Raw genomic sequence first — 14,084 nt, 5'->3', positions numbered from 1 at the left:
GTGTATCCATCTTGAGAGGTTCACTTACTCTGGTTCACTATAAATGAGGCAGATCCATGCCCTGTTTGTCTACACATGGTTGAGTCTTTCCAGCTAAATACCTTGTTATGCAGCCTCTAGTCTGTACTTTTTTTTATGTGGGAAAAACATTGAAACAGCCGTTTTGAAGACCTGGAAAGCATTCTTGCTGATTCTGAGATTTGTTGACAGTGTCCTAACATCAGCAATCTGCTAAGGCCTCTCTGGTTTACACAGCAGCCGGTTCATGTAGCAGTGAAGATAACATTTATTCCCAGAGTTCCAAAGTGCCTGCTCTTCCTCTGTCCCGTAAAGAACGCTTAGTGAGGTTTTACTATCATTCTTTCCTATTGACTGGAAGTTAATGTTTTTCTTTTAACTTGATGTTTTTCTCCCTAAGTTCTCTTTGGCGAGATTCTCATTTTTAATGCTTTTTCTGGCTGGCCTTAAGAAGCTTTACCTCTTCAAACGCTCTGGCCTAGTTAAATGGGAACTTTGCTACTTATTCATTTTCATTTAATGCCTCTATCACAGATGGACAAATAGGTGTATGGTGTTCTCTTTGTAGAAACTTGAGTGCAGTTGTAAAAATGTTTGCAGTTCATTTGAAACACGCTGAATAGGTATTATTTTTTTTTTCAGTGCAAGGATTCGAATGTGGACAAGTGTTCGTTAAATAAATGGTATTGGCTGCCATATATAAGCAGTTGTTCAGTTGGCTTGAACATAGAACCAACTATTATTGCTTCATCAATTTCTGTTGTTTTCTTTAAATTTTCAAATCTAATTCTATCCTTACAGTACATTGTGACAAAAATAAGTATCTCACAGGTCTCATAAATAAATTAGGGAGAGGTTAGCTCAGTTTGGCTCAGAGCACATAAGCATTTGGTATTTTATCAGGATTAGATGTTAAACCAGCTGTTTCTAGCCTGAGGCACAATATCTATCACTTAAAGAATCTGTCTTTTAGTTAGATCATAGCTTCCATTTTTATCTTCATGTCTTGTACTGTTTTAAGGGATATGTACCATGAAAATCTTTACCTACCAAGAAAGTGGGTCAGAGGAGAGGATATCCGATTGAGACTTTAGGCAAGAATAGCATGGAAGAAAGAGGAAACAATAGGACCCACAGGGTCCTGGAAACCTACAAGAAGAACTTTATAACAGGCAGATCTGGGTCCTGGGGTCCTCCTCAAACTAAGGCACCAGCCAAGGAGAATATAGGCAGTAAGCTTCGAACCCCTACCAAGACCTAGCCGACGAACAGGATATTCTCCACCATTGAGTGGAAAGTGAGATCTGACTCTCACACGAACTCTGGTGCCCCTTTTCTGACCATGTCCCCCGGATGGGGAGACCTGGTGGCACTCAGAGGAAGGATAGCTAGTTACCAAGAAGAGACTTGATATTCTGAGAGCATATATAGGGGGAGGAGGTCTCCCTCAGTCACAGACATAGGGGAGGGGAGAAGGGGAGAAATGGGAAGGAGGAAAGAATGGGAGGAAACAGGGGAAGGGCTAACAGTCGAGATGTAATATGAATAAATTAATAAAAAAAAGAAAAAAGAGAATCTGTACATATGCCAGCCCCTCAGAAAGCAAGACATCTTTCTATATGCCTGACAGAGAAAACCTAGTATGGCAGGAGAATGGTAGGCCTTGAGCACCAAGCCCTAATAACTCCATAATGTTGGGTGAGAAATTGATAGTTTGCTTCTCAAGTTGTCTTTAAGATAAATAAAACGAGTAAGTTGATGTCCTGTGAATTAAATAAGTTTATATATGTAAAGATTCCTGAGTGCGTGATGTTAGTTGTGATTGCTGTTATGAGTGTGTATTTTGTAATCAAGTGAAAAATAATTAAAAACACAGAAGCCAATAGGGTCCTGTGCCTGAGTATAGGGTGAAGAAAATGATTTCAGCTCACTGGGATTGGGTTCTTACGGAAGCATTTTTAGTGAAAAGGAGACGTTCCAGTCTTTGTGAATTCTCCACAGCATCCCTGTTTGCCTGACCCCACCACATCCATTTTTGCCATGCAGCAAGACGCCATCTGCTTTTCGTTGTCACCCTAAATAGTCAACAAGACCATGATAAACAGACTTAACAGAAGTGCAGAGGTAAAGATTAGACTTATTCTGGTCCAAATTAGCAAAGACTCGTGTGTGTGTGTGTGTGTGTGTGTGTGTGTGTGTGTGTGTGTTTTAATCATCACTTTATTCTACGGATCTTGAAAGTCCTTTATTACAAATTTTGCAGTTCTTGGGGAAATACTCATTTAATCTTTTTTTCACTTTATTGAGGAGCAGAACAGGGTGTGCCTCATTTTTTAAAAAATTCTTGACACTTTATTTGTGTCTAGAACATCCTGCACATTTAGTAAGTGGTTATTCAATGAGCACAAGAATCAATAACGGCCTGAGATGTCATCATTTGTTACTGGCTGGAAGATAGGCTATGGGTAAGAAGTGAGTTAGGACTTGAGAGTGTGGAATGTCACCAGTGAGATTTGCTTGAAGCTGTAAATGGCACGGTCACTATGAAGCTCACCATTAGAGTCCCTCTAAGCCCCTTCTCATTCCCTCAGTGGCTGTTTTTTAGAACTCATTATTACAAAATAGTCACAGAGAACAATAGCAATATCAGGCTTAGTTCCATCATAATAACCACTCAAAGAGCACATCGCTCTAAGAGAATTTTCGAATCCAAACAGATGGTCAGCCCTGCCCACTGCATCCCCTGGGACCATTCTACTAACTTGCGGGTTCATCATGTTTTGACACCTCCTGAAACATTGAATTTCTAGGTCACTGATTATAGCAATTTGAAACCTAAACCCTGGTTGATTCTAAATCTCTATTACTCTCTTAGGTAACTGTTTGCTAGACCTTCCACGGAAGCAAATTCTGGGTCCCGAGGAACTCCCAGGACAGACCTATGATGCCACCCAGCAGTGCAACTTGACCTTTGGGCCTGAGTACTCTGTGTGCCCTGGCATGGATGTCTGTGCCCGGCTGTGGTGTGCTGTGTTACGACAAGGCCAAATGGTGTGTCTGACCAAAAAGCTGCCTGCAGTGGAGGGCACGCCCTGCGGGAAGGGCAGAATCTGCCTGCAGGGCAAATGCGTGGACAAAACTAAGAAAAAATATTACTCAGTAAGTGGTCTTCTTGTCAACTAAAGCCTAGAGACTGACACAGGAGATGCTTTTCCAGACATTCATGGTGATTGTCATTGGAGGGCTTTATTTCCTAGTTAAAAGATTTTTGTCCTTCAACAATCTATCAAATATCAGCTCCCACCTATACCATCCATGATTATAACCAAAGGAAAACATGCAACTAACAGGGATGTCTTGGAAAACTCTAAGATTTCACAAATAAACCCAGGACAAATTTCAGTAGGAAAAAAAAAAAAAAAAAAAAAAAAAAGACACAGTGCTTTAGGAAGCACACTTTTTTTCATTTTTTAAAATTTTATTTTATTAATTTATTCATATTACATCTCAATGGTTATCCCATCCCTTGTATCCTCCCATTCCTCCCTTCCATTTTCCCCATACTCCCCTCCCCTATGACTGTGACTGAGGGAGACTTCCTCCCCCTGTATATGCTCATAGGGAATCAAGTCTCTTCTTGGTAGCCTGCTATCCTTCCTCTGAGTGCCACCAGTTCTCCCCACCCAGGGGACGTGGTCAAATATGAGGCACCAGAGTACGCAAATTTGGGCCCAGGGGTCCCGCTCAAACTATGGCACTAGCCAAGGAAGCACACTTTTTAAATCTTCTTAGCAATTTTATCAGAACGTGTCTACTTAAAGTCAATGAGGAAACAGTAGCACAGCAGAGACTCTAGTCCTGGCTCATATCTTGTACAACTACGGATGTTCACTTTTTCCCAACAGAAAATTCATGTAGTATTAGGAGCTATGGTGCCCTCGAGGCTATCCTTAAGAGTATGTTCACAATGCAACAGACAGTTCTCAATGCCTGTGTCTTGTCAGATATTCTGACACAGGCGACCAGGAGCTCATATTTCCAACTCAAAATAGCTTATGCTGTTACTCCTACTATATATAGTCTCTCAGTTTCACTGTGCAGTGTCCCCACAGGAAGAAACGCACAGTGTGGTGCCTAGGGTCTCTTTCCATTGGAGTATATGGATGTACAGCCGGAAAGTGCCTTTCCTTGTCCGCCACACCTAATGAGGAAGTTAGCCAAGCCCAGCTCAAATGCATTCATGTATGAGGCAGAGTCTATCATAGGCAGAATGTGTGATGTCAACGAAGGGACCTCAGAATTTGAGGACTAGATAGAAGGTCATACAAAGATCAGCATGATGCATTTTCCACTATTTGTCCAAGATGAAAGTACAAAGGATGTTAGTAGGTATCTGTGGTTATGAATAAGGCTTCTGCAGCAGCATCCGAAGGCCGGATGTACAATGACTGGAGGAGACAGGATGTAATCCGTGACATGTGCTCATTACTTAGGGTGACACTTTAGATCCTTTGCTGTTAAACACAAGGTCCTAAAAAAAATGACTTGCTTAGCACCGGGAAATACCTTAACTGGGATGATATATCCAAGTGGCTGCAATATACACGTGGGATATTTTTCCAAAAGGAACTCAATTATCTTCTGCTTCCTATTTCAGACATCAAGCCATGGAAACTGGGGGTCCTGGGGCCCCTGGGGCCAGTGTTCTCGTTCATGTGGGGGAGGAGTGCAGTTTGCCTACCGCCATTGCAATAACCCTGCACCTCGAAACAGTGGCCGCTACTGCACAGGGAAGAGGGCCATATACCGCTCCTGCAGTGTCACACCCTGCCCACCTAATGGTAAGCTGCCTCCAGATGCCAGTAACCACAGGTGTCATGTGCAGTCCCTATTTTAGTAGAAATAAGCAAGGGAGAACTAACATCAATCCTACATAGAGCCACTTATATGTATACTTATAACAAATATGAGGGTGGTTTTTGAATTATTGTCACAGACCACAGAGTCTACAAGGGATAAGCGACTACACCTGTGTTTTCAATATATGAAGGTACTTTAAACAGTGGTGCATAAAGTGTTCTTCAGTATAGAAATCATTAATATATTCTGTTAAGATTAATGAGGTATGGATGTCACATATTTTGTCTCACAGGTAAATCTTTTCGTCATGAGCAATGTGAGGCCAAAAATGGCTATCAGTCTGATGCAAAAGGAATCAAAACATTTGTGGAATGGGTTCCTAAGTATGCAGGTGTCCTGCCAGCAGATGTGTGCAAACTTACCTGCAGAGCCAAGGGCACTGGCTACTATGTGGTCTTTTCTCCAAAGGTAACTACCTCTCTCTGTCCAAAATCATAAGCATCCTGGGAAGAAATTACATCATAGAATAAAGTCTGTAGCCAAATGTACACAGTCATTACTTCCAGAACAGTTAGATTTGAAAGGGCTTTATTTCCATCTCTATAATTTCTGAATTTGCAAACTTTATACAATGAACTAAAACATTTTAACAGAACAAGTACATGTTTTAAAAATCAATTTTTTTGAGGGGTGTAGTTCACTGTCTGGGAAGATAAATTAGGATACTATCTTCAAATTAGCCTCGGAAAAAACATACATTTTCCAGGCAAATTTTGTGATGGGCTACTGGGAAGAAAGATTTCCATCTTCTAGCAATTTACTTAAGAGTTTGAAGGCCATTGTCTCTGACTCTAGTAGAATAAATCTAAAAATTTCACCAGGAACCAAAGTCCTTCTAGTCATTTACATTACAAGATATGTAAGTGATCATTTCATATTTTCACAGATAAACATTTTCTAAATATACTAAAGGGATTTTTTTATTATTTTCTTTATCATGAAGCAATTTACAAACACCATTTATTTAATTTTCAAACATATGACTCATTTTAGAACACTTCTGAAATCAGTCTTCAGCTGTATCTATATCCCTATATCATATACCACTGAAAAATCATTCCATCTCTAATTCATGTATATTTTAATATATCTATTTAGTCATGAAGTAATATGCTTTTCTTAAAACATTAAACAGAAATAAAAAGCTAGAATTATAACTAGGAAGAAAATTGTTAACACTTTGAGGGTTATTCTACTTCAGCTTGCAAATAAACACACAAACTCACATACACACATGTCTGAAAGAATCATGCATCCAAGTTTAAAATGTATATTTAAATATATGCGAACATGTATGCACACAAGCACAGGACTGTTTCTGTGCATGCTATGTTTTTTTTCATTTTTTATTAATTTATTCCTGTTACATCTCAATGGTTATCCCATCCCTTGAATCCTCCCATTCTTCCTTCCCTCCCATTTTCCCCTTATTCCCCTACCCTATGACTGTTCCTGAGGGGGATTTCCTCCCCCTGTATATGCTCATAGGGGAGGACATCCTATTGGGACTCTAGATGAGAGAAGCATGGGAGAATAGCAAAGTAGAAGGATCCAGAGGGTCCTAGAAACCTACAAGTAGACCATTATGATAGGCAGATTTGGGCCCAGGGGTCCCGCTCAAACTAAGGCACCAGCCAAGGACAATACAGGCAGTAAACTTTAAACCCCTACCCAGACCTAGCCAATGGGCAGAACATTCTCCACAGTTGAGTGGAGAGTGGGGAATGCCTTTCCCACGTACTCTGGTGCCTCGTATTTGACCATGTCCCCTGGAGGGGGAGACCTGGTGGCACTCAGAGGAAGGATAGCAGGTTGCATGCTATGTTTTAAATGACTTTGAAACAACAACAAACTATATTTCCTTAATTCAGAACCAAGTACTCACTCTATTTACAAACCTTTTGGAAACCTCCTTCCCCAAGTTCTGTTTTCCACATGAATCTGTTTATCTTTACTTTGATGTCTGAGCATTCAACACACAGTAACCATGAAAGGGTTTTAAATGGGCCTAAAGTTTCAAATTTGCCACCAAACTAAGTTAAACAGCAAAGAAGAATCTTTGTATTCTTAAGCTTCTAATGTTCAGATTGCTCCAGGAGCAGTATTCTCTCATGCAGTTAAAAGATTCTTTCCCTAATGTGAGAAGCCAAGATGATACAGTGGGACTGTGTCATGAGTACTAAAATGGAGATTAGTAAATTGAATCACCAAGCATATTAATCAAGAAGTTCAAGAGAGAAAGTATATAACCAGACTTCTGAATAAAAATATGTGGGGTGTGTGTGTGTGTGTGTGTGTGTGTGTGTGTGTTGGTGTGTGCACATGACAGAGGGTTCCTGGAGACGCCAAAGGTATTGGATTCTCCCCTAATGTGGAAGTTACTGGTTGCTGTGAGTCACCTGTCATAAGTAGCAGCAACTGCAGTTGTGTCTCCTGTAAGAGCGGTGCATGTTCTCAACCTCTGAGGAATGTCTACATTATTTTTTATTGTATAGCTTATTACAATAAGAGGTCAAAAATTGCAACTTTCGTCTTAAATAAAGGAAACAACTCCCAGAGCCCAGATATCCTTACTGCTAATATCTTTGCCATATGCAGGTTACAGATGGGACTGAATGCCGGCCATATAGCAACTCTGTGTGTGTCCGAGGGAGGTGCGTGAGGACTGGCTGTGACGGCATCATTGGCTCAAAGCTACAGTATGACAAGTGTGGAGTATGTGGAGGGGACAACTCCAGTTGTACAAAGGTTATTGGAACCTTTAATAAAAAAAGGTAACATGATAGCCCCCTAGCCCTCATGTGAACTAAACAAGGTTTTACACTCCTGCAAAGATGATGTAGGAGACACGTTGCCTCATTATCTCTTTGTAGGAGAAGGTCTAATGTGGTTTTAACAATGGAAAGGGTCACTGCTCTTTTTAAACTACTTCTTACCGATTGGGGGCATCAAATTCCTGGGGCAAGCCCACTCTTCATCATTAGAATATCTCCAACTAGAAACCAGCAACCCAGTGAACAACAATCCAGAAGCAGTAGCATCAGGACCATCAGCAGGAGGGAACAGCAGCTGCTACAAGCCCACTCAAGGCATTTATACCCTCTCAAGAGTTACCAAATTTCCAAATGTAAACTATCTGCAGCTGGCAAAAGTCATAGCCCTCTGAGAGCACAAGAAAAATCATAGTATTAATTGTGGACAATCTGAATCAGCCCCATACTCCATCCCATTAAAATAAAAACATATGCACATAAAAAAACAATGCATTCTGCATATGAGAAGAGGAGGAGAAGAGCTGAATAGACCTCTTTGGCTGATGAAAATGTTAAATGCTTCTGGAAGCCATAAACTACAATGGCCGTGGAACCAAGAATTTAGGATTAGAGAGAAAAAAGAAAAACATGTGCACTGTTCCATAAAGTGGTGCCCAACAAAAGTGCATTTCCCAAAGCCTTGCATAGGAAGCATGATTGGCCTTAGCTTAGTTTTATAGTATTTTTAAGTTTTATTTTATGTGTATGGGTGTTTTGTCTGCGTGCACGTCTGTGCACCATTTGCATGCCTTGAACTGGAGAACAGAAGAGGGCATCTGATCTCCAAGAACTGGAGGTGTAGAAAGTTGTGAGCTACGATGTGGGTTATAAGTCCTCTGGAAAAGCATCCACAATGCTGTCAACCACTGAGCCATCCTTTGTCCCCTTTCCTGATATGTTTAATATATTGTAATATATGTTTAATATATATTCTAATATATTTTATACATGTATACAATGTATTTTGGTCATACACACACCCACTCTTACAACTTCTACTAGACACCAGAATGTTCCCGTCCCAACATCACGTTTTCTCCCTCCTCTGTCCCTCCCTTCTTCTATTGCTTCTATTGATTTTCCCTGAGACATGACCTTGCTATGTAGACCAGGTAAACCATGAATGTCCAGTCATCATCTTGTCCCTATGCAGGGATTTCAAGTGTAAGATGACACTCCTGGCTCTCTTTACTATTTTTTATAGCAAAAGAATTCTCACTAGACTATGTGCTTTTCTTCAGAAAATATCTCCTCTTGCAAAATGTAAGTTTATCGCGATGTTGTTGCAACCATCCCGTTTTAGAGGGCATGACCTGGTTTCTGTCTGCTCCGTAAGGACAGACACACAGCATGGTCTTCTGCTTCCACACTTCTGGTTTAAACAAGTGAGAACAGAAATTACAGTTTCTGAAATCAACTATAGCACTGTCCTCAGAAGGATGCCTGTCATAGCTAAAGGGTCAGACAGATCTTTCCCATGTTGAGTATACAGGTGGTGTGTGCCTGCATGCTCATGTAGGGTTGTTTTCTCTCCCATGTTGAGTATACAGGTGGTGTGTGCCTGCATGCTCATGTAGGGTTGTTTTCTTTTGTCAGCAATTTACCAGCCACCTCAACAAGAGTTTATTTTGATTTGCATTATAAATTAATAAAAAATAAATAAAGAATAAAAAGAGTTTATTAAAAAATACTAATAATCACACTCCTTTGATAAACTGAAATTTATGTTTGATATGATTTTAAAATGCATAGCTGAAGAATTATTCTGACTGTAAATACATATTATTAATCTTCCTAAATAATGAAATCAGAACCATTTGACCCCGTCGGATCATAATATACCAACCCTGAAGATCCAGTTATATTTGGTCTTTTCACATTTCCAATATGCAAGGCAGCTTACAGATTAGTACCTCAAACTTTCATTTCACAAATTAGGAAAACAAAACTTGAAAATTTAAGACTTATATGATTCTACATAGTGGGTGAATGCCAAAACAGAGCAGAGGTGCTTTGTGAGGGACATTTTGTGATATAAGAAAGAAAAAGAAGAAAGAAAGAATGAGGGGGCGAGGAGGGGGAGGGAGGGAAAAGGAGGAAAAGAAAGAGATTAAGGAGAGAGAAAGAAAGAAAAATAGAAAAGGAATAGAAAATAGCTAGAGAAGGAAGATGACAGAGAAAGAATATGACTTACATTGAGGATCTTATTTTTTAGATGATACCTCACTAATTGTACCCCATGTGTTCTTCAACATAGAGTTAAAAACTACTTTTTAAAGTGCTAAATGCAACACTTTTATATTTTCTGAATTTTTAACTAATATATATGCATTTGAAGTCACACGCCATGGTGAAGACGTTCACGATGAAGGCAGCTGGCGTGCTTAAAATTCCTCCCCTCAATTGTCATACTTTATTTTTTAATTGTCAGATTTTATAAGTTGAATTTATACAAGGGGTCTCCTCTTAAAGCCAGCACTGACAATGACGTGCTCTGTAATGTAGTCATTTAAAGATTTTTATTATATTCTCACTTCCTACTGTGTGTAAACTGTGACATCACGCCCAACAATCATTCTGACGTTGAAGACCTTGTAGATTTGTGTATCATCTATCAATATTAGACACTACCAAAAGTATCTTACATATTATTACAAATATAAAGATAATGAATCCAGGTATGAAGAATCAGAAATACCTACCAAATAACCCTGCTGTCCCCAAACCTCAGAAGTTCTGACATGTGTGTGAGACAGACACTACAGTCAGATGCCTGGTAGACATGGGACCCTCTTTGATAATAAGCTTGCTTTCCAAGTCAGCAGATATGCAATTAGAGTTTTGACATATAATCCTGAATCTCAACTAAGAATTAGAAATTACAGAGCTGGGAGTGGTGGCACAAGCCTTTAATCCCAGCACTCGGGAGGCAGAGGCAGGTAGGTGGATTGCTGTGAGTTTGAGGCCAGCCTGGTCTACAAAGCAATTCTAGGATGACTAAAATAACATAGAGAAACTCTGTCTCAAAAAAAAAAAAAAAAAAAAGAAAGAAAGAAAGAAAGAAAGAAAGAAAAGAAAAAAGAAATTACTCAATTTAATTTTATAACAATCAATCTGAGCATTCAATGCTATTTCTATTTAGGAAACATTTAAAATCATACTAACTAATAATATATCTTTAAACTTTATTCTGGCTTCTTATAAAAGCATAAGCTCTTGGGGAAAAAATAAGCCCTTCTTATTGGTGTTGTCTCCTGATACTTAATAAGCATGTGTGTTAGAGGTCAAGAAGGTTTATGGATATTAGAGATGATCTTTGATCTTCCTGAGCAGATGATGCATCTTTCAAGACAAGGTTTTATATATATATATATATATATATATATATATATATATATATTACCCAATTAAACACCTCATTCAATTTACTATAAAGTTGGGTGAAGACTAAACTTTCAAAAAATTATAGGGCATTAAAATCTAATATTGTAAGAAGAATAGTAATCATTTATGATCTAGTGACAAAACTTTGCCTTTCATTCAGCTGCCTGCATCATTAAATCTAGTGAGGCTTCTAGAGGCAGAGCTTCGGTTTGTTCGGAAGCCAGTTCAACTAGTAATTAAATAAGCCCGCACCTTGGAGCAGACCTCTAAGAATGACCCCTGCAGCTCACCTTGAAAGGCAAAGATTTACCTGGCCCGAGGCACAGGATTAGGGCATATTGAAATATTTGCTAGTGAGCCCAATATGAGGATTGTATAGCATTAAATATTTCTATCAGATTAACTGAGACAGCTTTGTCCATTTATACTCACATATTGCTACCTTGTGCCTGTTCTGGAAGTGTACAAAACACTTTTGCAAATGTAGTACACATGCACCAAGGTGGTAAAAATAAAGATGAAATTATCATATGAGTCTCTAAATCTATTTTCAAATATGCATGGGTTGCTAGTATCATCTTGATTTTGGATGTCTCAACAAAAACAGATATGAAAAACTTTGAAACCAGCTTAAATTTAAGTTCTTAAATTAGTATAATATAACATAACATAATATATATAATATATAAGTTTTGTGTTTAGGTAAGAGAAAAGTTTTAGAAAATTTCTGTTTGTTTATTTACATATAGGTACATGCTAATTCTCTCATTGCCCCCTTTCTTTTCTTGACCTCCCGTGTGGACATTCCTGCCTACAGTAAGGGTTATACCGATGTTGTGAGGATCCCTGAAGGAGCAACGCACATAAAAGTCCGACAGTTCAAAGCCAAAGACCAGAGTAGATTCACTGCTTACTTAGCCCTAAAGAAGAAAAGTGGTGAGTACCTTATCAACGGCAAGTACATGATCTCCACTTCAGAGACTATCATAGACATCAATGGCACAGTCATGAACTACAGTGGGTGGAGCCAGAGAGATGATTTCTTACACGGGATGGGCTATGCAGCCACAAAAGAAATTCTGATTGTGCAAATCCTTGCAACTGACCCAACTAAAGCGCTAGATGTTCGCTATAGCTTTTTTGTTCCCAAGAAGTCCACTCAAAAAGTAAACTCTGTCATTAGCCATGGCATCAACAAAGTGGGACCTCACACTCCACAACTGCAGTGGGTGACAGGCCCGTGGCTGGCCTGCTCTAGGACCTGTGACACAGGCTGGCACACCAGGACCGTGCAGTGCCAGGATGGAAACAAGAAACTAGCAAAAGGATGTGTTCTCTCTCAGCGGCCTTCAGCATTTAAGCAATGCTTGCTGAAGAAGTGTTAGCCTGCGGTTTGCTCTCATGCACTGAGACACCTGGAGGATCGTCACGTCACAGATACAGCTGTGGTGCAGACAAGGCCTACACGAAGCACAGAAAATTGTGCCTCCATGTCATTGTCACCAGGAGTCGAATTTTGGCAGAATCTGCTCTCTGTCCAAAAGATATGCACTACTTCATGACATGACGGTGACCTTGGAATACAGAAAACGTGGGAGTTATGGAACATCCCTGGGCCTGCACAAAGGAGACGCACATGATGAATGTAGAATTGGGGACATTTGAAGATGGCAGAGAAGTCTTGTCACCTACCTCTTACAGAATGTCTTCAAAGGCACCATAATCATGTTCAGCCGTGACTCACACCTTATTTTTACTGTCCGTACTGCATCCACCCTTGTCACTTGATATACTTGGTCCTGTTAATATATATTTCTATAGCAAAGTATTTGACCAAAGTAGGTCTGCAGCTATTTCAACTACTAGCTTCCAGAAAAAGCTGTGGAAGATTTACTGGAAAACAAGAACTTGCTGCTGTTAAATAAGATTTTTGTAAATTTTCAGTTTGCAGGACATAACATTTTAGTTAAAAAGCATTTTGACAGCAAGCATCTTCTGAGAAAATTCTAAAAAGGGAAAGGATCTGTGTGTGTCTGGTCATTTAAACACATACATGGGTCCACGTACTCTCACCTTTTGACCGTCTGTATTTTTTTCAGGCAGCCAGCCAAATTACTGTATCATTGGGTGTAGAAATTGTGTCTTCCTGTGTTTATGTGATCAATATTCAAGGGTCTAAAAATTAGTTTGCTTGTATTGGGATTTAAAAGAAAAAAAAACATGTCACTGTGTTTTCAATTTATATTTTCACAGCTGCTTACTGTCTGTGTCTCTTAGCTGATATCTCACAATGTGTAGCAAATGTGCAGAACACACAGCATCAACGTGTCTGTCACATCCACCACCTTCCGCACCAGCATACCTCTTCTCAGCCACTCTTTCAAATGTTTGTGTTTGCTTGTTTGTTTTCCCCAAGGGGTGGAAAAGGCATGTTGTTATATGTTGACTGGTTCTAAGACTAATATCATAATCATTTCATGTTTAGCCTTACCTAGGAGGAGCAATGGGTTTTAATTCAATTAATTCAAGAAACCAAACTAACTGGCTAGCATTAATAAGACTGTTTCCACACCATAGGCAATCATCTCATCACTTAAAAAAATATAATCATACACCTACTGTATTAGAGAATTTTCCCAATTGGAAAGTGTTTAACTATATCAGTGAGTATATAAGTGATGAAATGTAAGGGTTTTTCAGGAAGTCTTTCTCCTATGCAGGAAGGTTGAATATTGAAAATGCATAATAATAATCATACACAGAAAATCTCCTTTAGACAACACACTGCACAACTCCCTCTAATAACTCAAATAACAAGGTGTTTTGTTCCACTGGGATTTCTTTTTTCTTTGTGAAATACTTCAAAGCAAATTGTTTTATGTAAATTTTCTAGTGATCATACCAAATGTGCCTACTGATAAAGATTTGCATATAAGGATTTAAAGAAAT

General features: G+C 39.2%; 1 protein-coding gene across 1 annotated transcript in view; it reads left to right on the top strand.

Moving 5' to 3' along the window:
* Adamts5 (ADAM metallopeptidase with thrombospondin type 1 motif 5) overlaps positions 1-13,798 on the top strand; it is a 38,914-nt gene extending 25,116 nt beyond the window's left edge. Inside the window, exons 4-8 of the mRNA XM_051150168.1 lie at positions 2,894-3,177; positions 4,676-4,859; positions 5,171-5,346; positions 7,537-7,712; positions 11,953-13,798. Coding sequence (XP_051006125.1) covers positions 2,894-3,177; positions 4,676-4,859; positions 5,171-5,346; positions 7,537-7,712; positions 11,953-12,520 — 1,388 coding nt within the window. The 3' untranslated portion in view covers positions 12,521-13,798. The remainder of the gene's footprint in view (positions 1-2,893; positions 3,178-4,675; positions 4,860-5,170; positions 5,347-7,536; positions 7,713-11,952) is intronic.
* The last annotated feature ends 286 nt before the right edge of the window (positions 13,799-14,084 follow it).

Source organism: Acomys russatus, chromosome 8, assembly GCF_903995435.1.
Source record: "Acomys russatus chromosome 8, mAcoRus1.1, whole genome shotgun sequence".
Lineage (NCBI taxonomy): Eukaryota > Metazoa > Chordata > Mammalia > Rodentia > Muridae > Acomys > Acomys russatus.
The sequence above is the reverse complement of the archived record's forward strand: the minus strand, read 5'-3'. Positions and strand labels throughout refer to the sequence as shown.